At 35.9% G+C, this 13,576-nt stretch overlaps 2 protein-coding genes across 2 annotated transcripts; both read right to left on the bottom strand.

Annotated features, from left to right (window-relative positions):
* Positions 1-2,082: 2,082 nt before the first annotated feature.
* On the bottom strand, positions 2,083-3,496 carry LOC127899255 (uncharacterized). Its single transcript, XM_052432593.1, has 2 exons — positions 3,437-3,496; positions 2,083-2,649 (listed from the first exon to the last, which is right to left on the bottom strand). Exons 1-2 carry the CDS (start codon positions 3,494-3,496, stop codon positions 2,083-2,085), a joined length of 627 nt encoding a protein of 208 aa, XP_052288553.1.
* An 89-nt stretch (positions 3,497-3,585) lies between these two features.
* LOC102608459 (NADP-dependent D-sorbitol-6-phosphate dehydrogenase) lies at positions 3,586-5,106 on the bottom strand. Its single transcript, XM_052432569.1, is given in 4 exon segments — positions 3,586-4,184; positions 4,450-4,577; positions 4,687-4,781; positions 4,872-5,106. Coding segments are annotated over 4 exon segments (624 nt in total). The 5' UTR covers positions 5,038-5,106; the 3' UTR covers positions 3,586-3,949.
* Between the last annotated feature and the right edge of the window lie 8,470 nt (positions 5,107-13,576).

The raw sequence follows: 13,576 nt of genomic DNA, 5'->3' as shown, positions 1-13,576 counted from the left end.
ACCTATGAAAGGGCCAGGGGTAAGAGAGTGTAACTACTTATAACAGCTACGGACTGAATAGCATCCGCGAGAATAAGCCAACCAATACCACACATCAGCATTTCGACGGGAACTAAGGGGAATTTGAAGTATCAACTCCTTGTCTCTTGTGTTGAAAAGATCTGAAATAATATCATAATCCCAAGCTCGTTGATTAGGCACCATTAAACTGCTAACAGGAGCTGCAGCAAGCTCTGCATTGAGATTAGAAGAAACAAATCCATCATTAGTATCAGGAAGCCACGGATCCTTACCAATGAAGATCATATTCCCGCAGCCAACTTGCAGTCTACTCCCTTGAATTACCACATTCTTTGCAGCCAAAATAGAGCGCCACACATAACTAGGATTATGCCCCACAGAAGCTTGAAGAACAGAGGTGCGCGGATGGTAGCGAGCTTTAATTACCTTGGCCACAAGAGATTCCGGACAAGTTAACAGCTCCACATTTGCTTTCCTAACATCGCTATATTGAATAAATGTAGTTGTTTAAAACCAAGGCCACCATATCCTTTTGGTTTGCACAGATTCTCCCATTTGGACCAATTTATTCCTTTCCCTCCACTTCGATTGCTACGCCACCAGAATGAGTTCATCAACACTTCTAGTTCTCTACACAAATCCTTGGGCAGTAAATAAATACCCATAGCATAATTAGGCATCGCAGGGGCTACCGTCTTTAACAAAATCTCCTTTCCAGCCCGAGAAAGCATCCGCGTACTCCAGCCTTGAAGACGTTGCCAGAGCTTGTCCCTAATATACCTGAACACCTCTTTCTTGTTCCTGCCAATATATGATGGAAGACCAAGGTAGGCTCCATGATTGGAGGTCATGGTAACCGCAAGAATATCACAAACCTGCTGAGTGACAGATGCAATCACATTAGTGCTAAAAGAAATTGAAGACTTGTTGAAATTAACCTCTTGGCCAGAGGCTCGACCATAAATCTCCAGCAACTGCTTGATTAAAGAAGCTTCATTGTTATTGGCCCGGAAAAAAAGGAAGCTATCATCGGCAAAAAACAAATGCGAGACCGATGGAGCCCCTCTTGTGATCCTCACACCATGAAGTAAGCCATTCTGTTCTTGTCTTCGAATTAAAGAACTTAGCCCTTCCGCGCAAAGAATGAATAAATACGGCGATAATGGGTCTCCCTGTCGAAGGCCTCTACCCAGGACAATCGACCCAACTTCCTTTCCCTCCCGTAGCACATGATATCTGACAGTAGATACGCAGAGCATAATTAACTTCTCCCACTTGGCATCAAATCCCATCTTAAGCATCATTGCCTGAAGAAAATTCCACTCAATTCTGTCATATGCCTTAGACATATCAATTTTCAGAGCAGCTACCCCATTTTTGCCTTGTCTCTTCCGCTTCAAGAAATGCATAATTTCTGCCGAAATGATTATGTTATCAGTGATAACTCGACCCGGGATAAAAGCGCTTTGAGAGTCTGAAATAACCACATCAAGCACTGATTTCATGCGATTAGCTAACATTTTGGATATTATCTTATACAACATATTGCATAACGCAATTGGTCTCATATCGGATAATAATTCAGGTTTGTGTTTCTTCGGTATTAGCACAATTGAAGTGTCATTCAAGCCCACTGGGAAAGAGCAATCATGAATAAAATTTAAACAAGCCGAAATCACATCCTTACCCACAATATGCCAGAACTTTTGGTAGAAAGCAGGGCTCATCCTGTCGGGTCCTGGAGACTTGTCTGGATGCATTTCAAAGAGTGCTTCTTTAACCTCAATGTCAGAAAAAAGGGGCTAAAAGCATTGCATTATGCTCATTTGTAATTCTTGTATCTACACACTGAGTAACTTCAGCAGTATGACACCTACCAGAGGTGAAAAGGTCCTGAAAATAGTCCACAATCAAAGCATCCACCTCCTTTGGGTTGGAACACCAGTCTCCTTGATTATTTCGAAGAGACTCGAAGGAATTCTGCCTTCTCCGGGCTGAGGCCGAAGTATGGAAATAGCGAGTGTTCCTGTCACCTTCCTTTAACCACAAGGACTTTGCTCTCTATTTCCAAAATACCTCATGACTATGCAAAAGCTCATTATAACGCTGTCTCGCTTCTGTAAAAGCAACCACACCCTCATTATCTCGCCTACCCCGTAAAGCAGCCATACACTTCTTGCATTCACGAATTCGCTTTCGAAAATCTCGAGCAAAATGCCCTCCCCACTCCATAAGAGCAGACCCACACACCATAATTCTTTGTTGAATAAAATCACCAGTATAGGACCTCCAGCTATCCCGAATAACATCACTACAGTCAGCCTCACACAACCAAGTATTCTCAAAACGAAATTGGTTATGTCTCGAAATAGGCTGAAGCGGGCTCGGATCCAACAAGATAGGAAGATGATCAGAGCAAGATGAGTCTAAGCTATAAACTTTCACCTTGTTGAAACGCTGAATCCATTCCTCATATGCAAAAGCTCGATCAAGCCCTTCTTCAACCCATTTCTCAGTGCCCCTAGCTCTCTCCCATGTAAACTGATACCCATCGATTCCAAGATCAACCAAATTGCAATCGGTAATAGCTCTCTGAAAACCCACCAGCTTCCAATTTGGGTACCTTACCTATTTAACAAAATAATTCACGTCTCTTTCAGTGTTTTCTCGAAAATTAAATTTAATTATTCAAATGTTTGTGTCGTACAAGCCCGTTGGCCTTAGGGAGTGTTTTTTTTTTAATTTAATTGACTTACTTTTAACCAGTTAAGTCATTAAATTTATTTATTTTTTTAACTTAATGAACATTTTTAACTATTAAGTCATTAAGTTATTAAGTTAATTTTTTTTAACTTTTTGTTTAATTTAAAAAATCTGAATGATATCGTTAAAAGATATTCTCTTAAATATCCCTATTTAAATCATTAATTTTCACCATTACCTAAATAAAATCTAATAATTAATATTATTACCTATCTATATATAACTTGTGATAATATACAGTGGTAGTATTACTTTTATCTTTTTATTTTCTTCAAATTAGCATTATTTATCTTTATAATTTTTTATGAATATTTTTCATATAAAAACATCACAAACTATAATAAAAATTATTAACATATATAATATAAAATATTAAAGAGTTGTATTCAATTAAATATCATATATTGTGATAATTTATTGTTTTATTTATATTCTTTGAGATGTTTATCATCTGTTTAACATTATAATTTGTAAGGGTATAAATGTAAAAATATTAATTTTCAGATTTTTTTAGTTAAAAAAATGACTTAATATTTATTTTTAGCAATTCAAATGAAAAAAAAAATTATTTATATTCAGAAAATCAGTTCTATTCACAATTCAGATTAATTCATGTCAATTCGAATTTTAGATTTAAAAAAACAAAAATCACCTTCATGTATAGAATGTAAACCGGGCACAGGCCCACTTTCATTCTGTGCCGGCTCGACATCTTTCATGTTGGACTCGTGACATGTCAGGCTCGACCATTTTTTGGAAATATGTAATCAAGGCCTAGAAAATTTCGGAAGTATGTAAAGCCGAAGTCAACCAGGCAGTCAATTAGGCACATGTTGGCTACAACATAAAGGAAATTATTATTAATTTGAGAATTGATCATAAATATGATCTCATTCATTCTTGAGAGTAACAAAGATGACTTCAATCTGTACGGAGTTATTACTTTAGCCAGTATTTTATCTTTTATGGGCCGACTCGATGTAAATCGGGATTAGTTTGGGTTGTGATACGAGCTTAAAGATATCTTTCACAGTTGAGGCCCACTCAATACCATCTCGTGGTTCAGACAAAAAAAAAGAGACTTCAATCTTCAACAATGCAAAGGCACACTTATTCTTTGCAAAGGAATAGCATAAGTGACTTTATTCTTCCTCAAACACATAAATCAACTTTTTTCATAGTCATTTTGTGTAAAAAGTTTTAGGCTCAGTTCCGGGGCATCCATCATTGCATGAAAATTAAATAAGATAAACCTGATGCCGATGCTGCGAACTAAACCCATGGAAACCATCTTTTCCATGTCATGCTAGGTGGTTTCCAGGGAAATGGTTGGGTCAATATCCAGCACCCCATCTTCAGTCAAAGCGCTTCCCGTTGTTCCAACTCCTGCCATGCAAGAACTGAGTGACAAAAAAGTTCAAGTAGGATCGAGCAAATGTTTCCTTTTATTCTTTTAATTAGCAATTCTCTCTATTGTTGTTCCTGATCATTATGATTTAAGCTCTCTGAACTTTTTAAAAATTTTGTGCCTCGTTTTCATTAATCACAGTGTGTGATTGAGATTTATTCTTATATACGTAATACCCACCAGTATTTTACTTAGACCATGGCAATTGTGACTCTTTAAGAGGATTAAATCTTATTCAGAGAGGTCGAAATATATACTAATATATATCGAGGTGCCTCGAGGCCATGGGAAAATGAACAAGGTAAAGGTCCAGGTACTCAAGCCGAAGTTTCTTCAAGCTATCTTTGCAAGCTTCTATAACGTGTCCATGGTCTGAATTCCAGAGCTGAAATCAAGAAATTAAGAAATTTAGAGTAGCTAGGAAAAGTAATACAGTAATACGACCATATTATAAAAATATTCGTTCTTTAATTTCTTTCTTTAATTAAACTAGCCTTGGTGGTAACGAAGAGCGCCTCCCTATTGACAAGCCCTGTCCTAAGTGCTTCTGCCCATGCTTCCCTACCTTCTCTTTCACTCTTATAGTCAGCTGTAAATAAGCAGATGAAAAAAGTATATATATAAGCTAGTGGATACATTCATGTTATTGTGAAGCTATAGAGAGAGAGAGAGCAGCTACCAGCACAATATTCAAAATGGCGATAGTTAATCTTGATGGCATTGCTAATGAGTTGTTTGATGTCTACTTTATCCATGCGCCAAACACCAAGTCCCAATATGGGCATGTCGAAACCATTGTTGACTTTCAATGTGGGTACAGTGTGCTTGCTGAATCCATTATCCATTGTTGTTTTGCAACATGTTTGCCATTATTTTCATTTCACTCTATCTCAAATAAGCAAAGCCTTTTTCTAGCTTCGGGCGCTTATGATTTCTACTCAATTGTTAGATGCATGCACAAAAAGTAGCACACCATTATTAGAAGATAAAAGAATTTAATTACACAATAGGGTCCAGCTACGTTGCCTCTGGGGTTTGGTGCCCCATTTTTTTTTTTTTTAAATACACAGTTGGATGCAACACAAGACTTGCATAATGGCTTAGATGTGATTTTAGGTTATTAACATTAAAGGGCCCTCTTATTCATGCAAAATAAGAAAAATCAAAAGTTTTATAATTATGACATAAAAGTCCATAATATATATATATATATATATATATATATATATATATATATATATCACTTAAGGCGCTTACCAATCCTCCCAAAAGCTTAAGCTGTTAGGAGAGGCGCTACTTTATACTTAAGAGCACCCGGACCACCAAGTAACGTCTACACGTTTAGTGCCACATCACCCACATGCGGGGGGTAGGAGTCACCACAAGGGTGCGGGCCCCTAGCACACGTAGTCTGGGATATATATTAAGCCCATTCTGGTTTCCAGCCGATATACCTATTTAATTAATGGGTTTATAGTTTATGACCAGTCTTGGTGTTCCCCTTTCGATTTCAGAATTTTTATTAACATAAAAAGCGGCGCAAGACCAAGGAGACCTAGATTTAATAATAAGACCTTTGGATTCTAAGTCTTTTATCTCTTCTTTACAATGTTGTTCCAAATCCATATTCATTTGGATTGGACGGGCTTTGGTAGGTATTTGTTTTTCATCAAAAGAACTTTCATAAGGCAAATCTACCAAATGTTGTTTTCAATTCCAAAAAACGGATGGTAAATCAACACATATTTCTTGTTCAATTAGGGCTTTGAAATGAGAGATTTTTCTTTTTACAAAATCATCATGTAATTGATTTTCAATTCTTTGTAAACTCAAATCCTTTTTTAAGCAAATCAAATCATTTTGTTTTGATTTGAGGAGTGCATTTACTTGGTTCTGATAAACAGAACAAGCTTTAACAATATTTAAATTCCTTGTTTTAGGCTTTTCAATAAAAGGAAAAACAAGCTTTTTGGATTTTGCTTTAAAAGATATACTATCATAATTGACAGTATAAGGAGTTATAAGATTTATAAAAGGTGTTCCTAAAATGACAGTATGGTGAATGTCATTTGTAAGAATAAAAGAAGTTCTAAATTCAAAACCATTGTTATGAATAGAGACGTCAACTTTAGAATTGACTTTTAATTTTGAATTGTTGGCGGCAGAAAGTCTTTTAGTTGTTTTCTCATTAAATCTTTTGGGAATAATGTCTTCTTTAATACAATTTAAATCGGCACCGGTGTCAAAAAGGGCAATGGTGTCAATTACAAAATCTTTAGAAAGAATTAAAGTGGTTTTGATCAAATATTTTCTAGTAGTAATTTGCTTTAAGGCAAACAGAAAATCATTGGGTATTGATTCAATGTTTTCTAGGCTTTGATCATTATTATCATTATCAGAATCTGATTCCTTATCGGAATTTTCTTGCAATTATTTTTGTAAAAGAAGTTGGATAGTTTCAGAATCATTTTTTTGTTTTTCTTTTAATTCTTTTATGTCAAGTTTGATTTCTTTGATTTCTTTTTGAAGGTCTTGGATATAGGGGACAGTCCTTTTTGTTTTCTTTTTATCCAAGATTTCTGTTAAATCATACCTGTTCTTTCTAATGATGGGGGCTTTGGAAGTCTTAGCTTTATTACTTACTTCTAAGGTTTTTAGAAGTTTATCGAGATATTCTCTCTGGAGATTTGGATCAGAAATGTGTTTAACTAATTCAAGAAAAGCCTCTTGTTTCTTAGTTAAAACATTGATTTTCTTTAAATAGAATTCTGTGTTAGAACCACTGTCACTGGATTCAGATGTGTCTGAGTCAACTAACTCATCAATCTGAAGAGACTCATTATCTCTCGTCATGGAAGACTCAGAATCAGAGGATTCTACAAGTAAAGGGGCTACTTTAGAAATGATTTCTTCCCCAAGGCCAAGCTCATGGAGCTTTCTGTTCAATCTGCAAAACTTTGCAGTATGGCCTTTCTGCCCATATTTATAACATGTGGCTTCTTTGTAGTTAAAAGAGGTTTTTGATTTGGCTCTAAACTCTCTCTTTTTAGAGAAGTTAGGTTTCTTATAAGGCTTCGAGGGTTTCTCATAAGAAAGTTCTCTAAAATCTCGAAAGGGTTTCTTATGGCTTTTTGATTTGTAATGTTTTTTGTAAGGTTTTGAAGAACACTTACCATTACAATCTTTAGAAGTAGAAGTTTTAAAGGGGTCATAATTGAATTGTTTACAGAAACTACCTAATTCTTGTTTAGATTTCCTAAGCTCCCATTTTAGACGTTTCTGTAACTTCAAATCTTGACAAATCTTTAAACATTCTTTGTTGACAAAACTGACAAGTTCACCATAGGTAAGCTCGTCATAGGGAATACGGTTGTCATACAGGGCTTTAATGGAATTCCTAACTTTTTCTCCTAGTAGGGTCGGTAAACCTGCAAGGAATTTCTCCTTCCAAGTTATATGATTTGCATCATCCCTAAGGAAGAGTCTGGTAAAGAATGTGGTTTTATAGCTTTGGAATTCACTAAGTTTCCTACACCTTAGGTTGTGTAGTAACTCAGCATTTTTGTCTCTAAGGTGTGAATGGTCACCTATGAAATGAAGGGATATAGTCAAAATCAGGGTAGCAACAGCATCCTGAATTGGACTATTGAATTCATCAAGAATGGGGGCTCCATTTTCGACACTTTGGATAGAATCTAGAATATCTAATTGTTGCTGTTTGGTGAGAAGATGATCCTACCAACCTTTTAGTTGACCAGTAAAACCAGCGATGAGAATTTCTGCAATAGCTTTGTCAGAAGTTCCCGACTGGGTTTTATAGGCATTGGCTGCCATGGTCATCTGTTGCAACAATCCTAAAATGTTGTATTCAGACATACCGTCAATGTTCCACTCATAGACAGATGATGCATTAAATCTGGATTGATTTAATGCACTGGGTCTGTTGTCTATGGCCAAATCAAGTGGAGACTTGACAGTAGGCAAGGCTAAATCCCAATGGATTTTATTGGCTTTAGGAACAAGTTCTTCTATGAAGGCTTCTACATCAGAAGAGGCTATGGAAAGATTGTCCTGTTCTAGTACACCAATCTTGCTAGACTGGGCACTATCAGGGGCAATCTGAACTTTACTAGAAGAAGAAGAAGATGCTTCTATTCTATCTAGTTGTTCTCTAATGGCTTTAGCAAAATCCGATTTTGACTCTTGAACAAGCTTTTGGCTAATTTTCGAAACCTGAAAAAGTTTGAAAATAGGTTCTTTAAGCTTTTTGTCAGAATCCGATTTTGAAGGAATTGGTTTAGTAGAAATAGGGGAAACAGTTATGGTTGACTGCTGGAATTAGTTCTCTATTCTAGTCAATTGTTTTCCTATTGTATTTAGATTAGCATTACAGAAGTTGTTCTGTTGAATAATGCTATCTAAATCTGTTTCTGTATCTCTATGGATTTTGTAAGGTGAGGCTTTAATCTCTACAGGGGGTTCACCATGGTCAATGGTTATGCTCCTAAGAGGTGGATGCTCAGATTCTATGATTCTATCACTTCTAGAAAGATTCCACTCAGTGGTTTTCTTTCTAACAGTAATGGGGTTCGACTTTTTAAAGGGATAAGAAATGTTGTTATCTGAAGCATATAATTGAAACCAATCAAAAAATAAAATATGAACTTTATGCATATTTACAAATTTGTAATAAATTCCTTGGATTTCTTTTCTTTGGTTTAAGAAATGTTTGAAAAACCAAAGTCTTTTTTCTTTATTTGAATCAGAATAAAAATCATTATGCAAAAGAGTTTTGTCCAATTCAAAATCTTTTTCAATGACGTTTATTACGTTTTCAGTGACAGCTGAAAATGTAGGAGAAGTTGGAGGAGAAGGTTCTTTCTCTTCCTGTCTTTTGTCATGCTGGCTACTAGTGTAGATTGGATGCGGAACACTAGTGGCATAGTCAACAGAGTGAATGGAGGAGCTAGGTATATCTGAAGTGGAAAACCTAGGTTGACTCTGGAAAGGGAGGTTTATTACTGAAGGTACTTTTGAGAATTTCCTTTCTAGTGAAGGAATGCTTGAGCAAGAATCCCCGTCGGATAATCTAGTTGAAGTAGATCTCCTAAAGGATAGTTTGACTTTACCATCAGAGTACTGAGTTACATTTTGCAACTCTGTATTATGCTCAAGTTGTTTAGGAATTATTGGACCAGTGGCTCCTTCAAGAATCCATTCGTCTGGAAGATTGACATCTTTCCATTGGATTAGTTTTGGAATAACAGTGTTGGCTTTAGACAGATCAGTCTGTAAGAGAAGAGTTTCATCTCTTTTCGACTGGAATTTGTGTTGTGTGCTAAATGCAGAAATCATGGCTTTGTATGAGATTTTATAAATCAAGGCAACAGGGACAGATCCCTCTATCATATGGTAATTATGGGTCTTGATTTGTAAAATCATGCTTTTTAAAATGTTCTTGTCTTTTAAGGAAATCGTTATGTTTGGATAATAATTAAATGAAATAGGTCCTTTACAAAGACTCGACTCTATGCTACTTAGCAAAGAATCATCAAAAGAGATGAATCGCCCATCTCTTAGGACAGCAAGAATGGAAGCGTTAAGTCCTTCCTTAGTAAGAGGCTTTATACCGACTTGAATTAAGCCAATATGAACATAATTAAAATTTTTATCTTTTAACTTCTTTAAAGATTGTTCTGAAAACAAATGAATTGTTTCAAAAGGCTTTGAAAGGGTTATGTCACGTTCTTCAGTCTTTATAACATAATCATTTTTTAAGAAATCAAGCTTCTTTGTTTTGTAAATCATTTCTTTGTTAACTTTTGGTAATTCCCAATTATCAATTGCTTTATTAAAATCTTCAATTACAAATTCTTCAGAATTCACAACATTCTTTGAATTACTAGTCTTCCCGGAAGAAGAGATAGAAAACGACGATGCTCTACAAAGTAGAGAGTCCATGTATAAAAACCTATGTTCTACTCTTGGTCCTGTCAGTATGGCTACAGGTATGGTTTTATTGCCCGAAGCGGGAAACTCACCCTAAGACGGGACTTACTACTAGTAAGAAATTCACCACACAAACAAAATTTCAAAATAAAACACAAGTCTTTAAACACAAAATCTCTAAACTATATTACACTATCCTCCCCTTGGCTCTGATACCAGTAGGAAATAAGATCGAAGGATGGATGTGTTTTAGGAATATTCAAATCTCAGATTTTAATAAAATAAACGGATAAAATTGGTGTGCTTTGAAACACGGTTGATTGCTTTTAATTATAATTAAATTGGTACGTGGCGTTGTTCTACCTGATCAATGCAGAGACTAGTCTGCCTTAGGGACCAGATCTGGCTTAGAACATATCAATATCCCGCATGTTCTGGTTTCCAGCCGATATACCTATTTAATTAATGCTTTACCAAATATGAATTAGATTCTTTAAATAAGCCTAGCAACAAACATACATCTAAAAGCTCATAGATAGTACTAGATCTGGATCCCAGAAATAGCACTCTGATTAGATGGAGGGAGATGAGAAGATACAACTGAGGATTGAGATCTGGTCTCGTTGCCTCAGAGGAACGTAGCAGTTATATGGCAGATCTGATACAGATCAGTCTGCAGATGATGCTTTAAAGTAAATTGCGGAAATTAAAATACTTTAAATTAAAGTGCAGAAATTTAAACATACAGAACTTTAAAGTAATTACAATCTTTGAAAGGAAATTATAAATCTTATATTTGATTTTCTTGCTTTGTTTGCTTTAAAAAAGAAAGTATTACAGAAGAAATGAGAAATTAATCTGAAGACAGGAAAATTTTCTTGGTGTCTTCGGATTCCTAATTCTCTATAGAGAGAGAGGGAGAGAAAAGAAAGAAGGGAAAAGAGAGAGAGGATTGGAAAAATTCTGAGGAGTCTAAGTCTTCCTCCAGAATTATATACAAAATTTTTAATTTTTAACTGTAGCGAGTCTGTAGTTTCTCAACTGTAGCTTGGAACAGTAGTCTTTGTAATGAGAGTATACATTCTTTAAAATACAAGTATGACTTGGGTGAAGAGACATGTGCGCTCTCACTTGTGTCCAGGGGACCACCCGATAGTACAAATTCAAATATACAAGAAAGGAAAATACTGAAAATACAAGCGAAGATATTAATGGAAAATAATTACAATGGAAGTGCGGAAATGAGATTTTACTTTTTTTTTTTACAAATGATAATTATTTACAATGCTTTATTAGAGAGAAAATTCCAAAACAGTCGTCTTCATTTTCATCTCCAAGAGAAATAAATGGCTCTTCATCACCTTCATCATCATCATCAGAGGAGTCGGCAACTGAGGACTTTGATCTTGAAGTGAGGAGTTGCTCCATAACTTTAAAATATTCTTCTTCAGTTTTGGCGCTGGCCAAAAGGGATTGGGCTTTGGATTTTTGAGTAAGAAAGATTTCTTGGGCTTTGACTTCTTTAATGGTTGGAGGAAGGAAGCCTTTAGAACAGAGCCAATTGCGGATCAGAGTGTCAGTTAATTTGGTCTGTTCGTCAAACTTTGACCACCATTTTACTTTAAAGGTGCTTTGTAATATGAGTTGGGCTTCTTGGGTATGATATCTGAAATTCCACATCCATACCCATGGAAGGAAGAAATTTGTACAGAAACAGAGAAAGGGGGGAAACCTTTTCTCAGATTCAGAATGGATATAATGGGCTTTGAAAAGGTTTAGACAATGGGTGGCGTTTGGAGTTAAAATTCGTGGTATTGGGCCAAAAGAGTTCCACCACTGTTAAAACTAATTAGGAAGGCTTTGAACAGTTATTTTTGAATTGAAGAAAAATAACTAGGAATGAGATTTCTTTGGGTTCTGTATAAAAAATGTGTTAAACCAGGCTTGTTGATAATCCCAGTAGGAATAAGTCAAAAAATGTGGCAAATGCATTTGGAAATTTGGAGGGAAGCTTTTTTGTTTGTGGAGTTGATCACCCCACTGGTTTGAGCTCAATACTTTTAGGATAGTAGCCGTGGAGTAGGCTGGCTCTGAATGAGTCTCACTGAGGAAGAAATGTTTGAACTTTACTGACTCCGTGGATTCTAAAATACTTTGATAATAAGACTGGGGTTTTGTCAAATCCCATGGTTTGAAAAACCAGCATTTAGGGAAAAACTTTGAAATAGCTTGAAAAGGATCAGTATGGTAAAAACCATCTTCCATAGATAAAATATTTTGGAAATGAGTTTTATCAAACCAATCGGAGGTTTTCTTTAAGAGTTTTGGCTGGGAAAGAACAATTTGAGAAGATGAACTTTCACCGGAAACAACCACATTTTGAGAAGAGGGTTTTGAAATTTCTTTAGAAATAGATTTTTCTTTTTCAATATTTTCTTTGGAAGAAATTTGGCTTTGAGAAAAACTTTGTAAAGCGAGCATAAGCTCAGGGGATTTAGAAATGGAATATATATATATATATATGTTCGTATGTATTGTATATTCTCCTTAGAGATAAGGATAAGAGTTAGAGTGTGACATAAAGTAAGGGATGAGTTGTAAAGTAGATTCCTTAGAGATAAGGATCATTATTGTATACAATGTGTAATAGTGGTTCCCTTGTGCTTATAAAAGGGAACCCTTGGTTTGAGTCTAGGTATCGAGTCTTGGAGTGCAGTCTTGTATTTGTAAGTCTCTCATTCCTCTTTATAAGAAGTAACCTTCGATTGTTAGTAAAACCCAATTTGGTATCAGAGCCATATTTCCCAAAAGGAAACCCCTGGGTGTGCAACAATATTATGCTTTGTGGTTGTCGAAGTACTTCGGACCCTCCACATCAGAAAGTTGTTGGATACTGATTTACCTGTCCAAATTTTTCATTCTAAAACACTCCAGAGTGAATTCTGTAAGGTGTGGCGCCCTCTTGAAAATGCTTGGATTGCCGTGTGTTTAGGACTTATCACCCCAAAGAAAACCCTTTGATTTCTTTCAGCCATGGAAAACCAAAATAGTAATAGATCAGGAAACCAACCAATTTCTGACCAACCATCTACCTCGGCTATCAGAGTCCCAACTGATAGTTCACCCTCCATAAACTTTTATTATGAAACCCAAGAGGATGAAAACAGTGAGAGAGCGGTTCAGTCCTTCAGACTTGATCCGTTAGATCCTTACAGATACTACCATATTAGCCCCACTCTAAACCATCTTAGAGCCATAATCCCCATCAGACAACCTAAACTAAAACCCATCTATAAATCCTCTGAAATCACTGTGCAGTCCATCTCCTCTGGTTCGAAAGAAACGTACCTTCCCATAATCTCTACCAATGAGGTTACAAGGTACAAGTTGCAAGGATACAAGGGTTTACACCTTGGAGCTATTCAGATAGGAATA

This window comes from Citrus sinensis, chromosome 8 (genome assembly GCF_022201045.2).
Source record: "Citrus sinensis cultivar Valencia sweet orange chromosome 8, DVS_A1.0, whole genome shotgun sequence".
In the NCBI taxonomy this organism is placed as follows: Eukaryota; Viridiplantae; Streptophyta; class Magnoliopsida; order Sapindales; family Rutaceae; genus Citrus; species Citrus sinensis.
This window is presented reverse-complemented; position numbering and strand designations above follow the sequence as displayed.

Bases quoted from the DNA above. Each gene is read 5' to 3' on its own strand.
- LOC127899255 (XM_052432593.1), bottom strand. From the start codon at position 3,496: ATGTCGAGCCGGCACAGAATGAAAGTGGGCCTGTGCCCGGTTTACATT. The intron at 2,650-3,436 runs GTGATTTTTGTT...TTTGTTAAATAG, and splicing joins TTTACATTCTATACATGAAG to GTAAGGTACCCAAATTGGAA.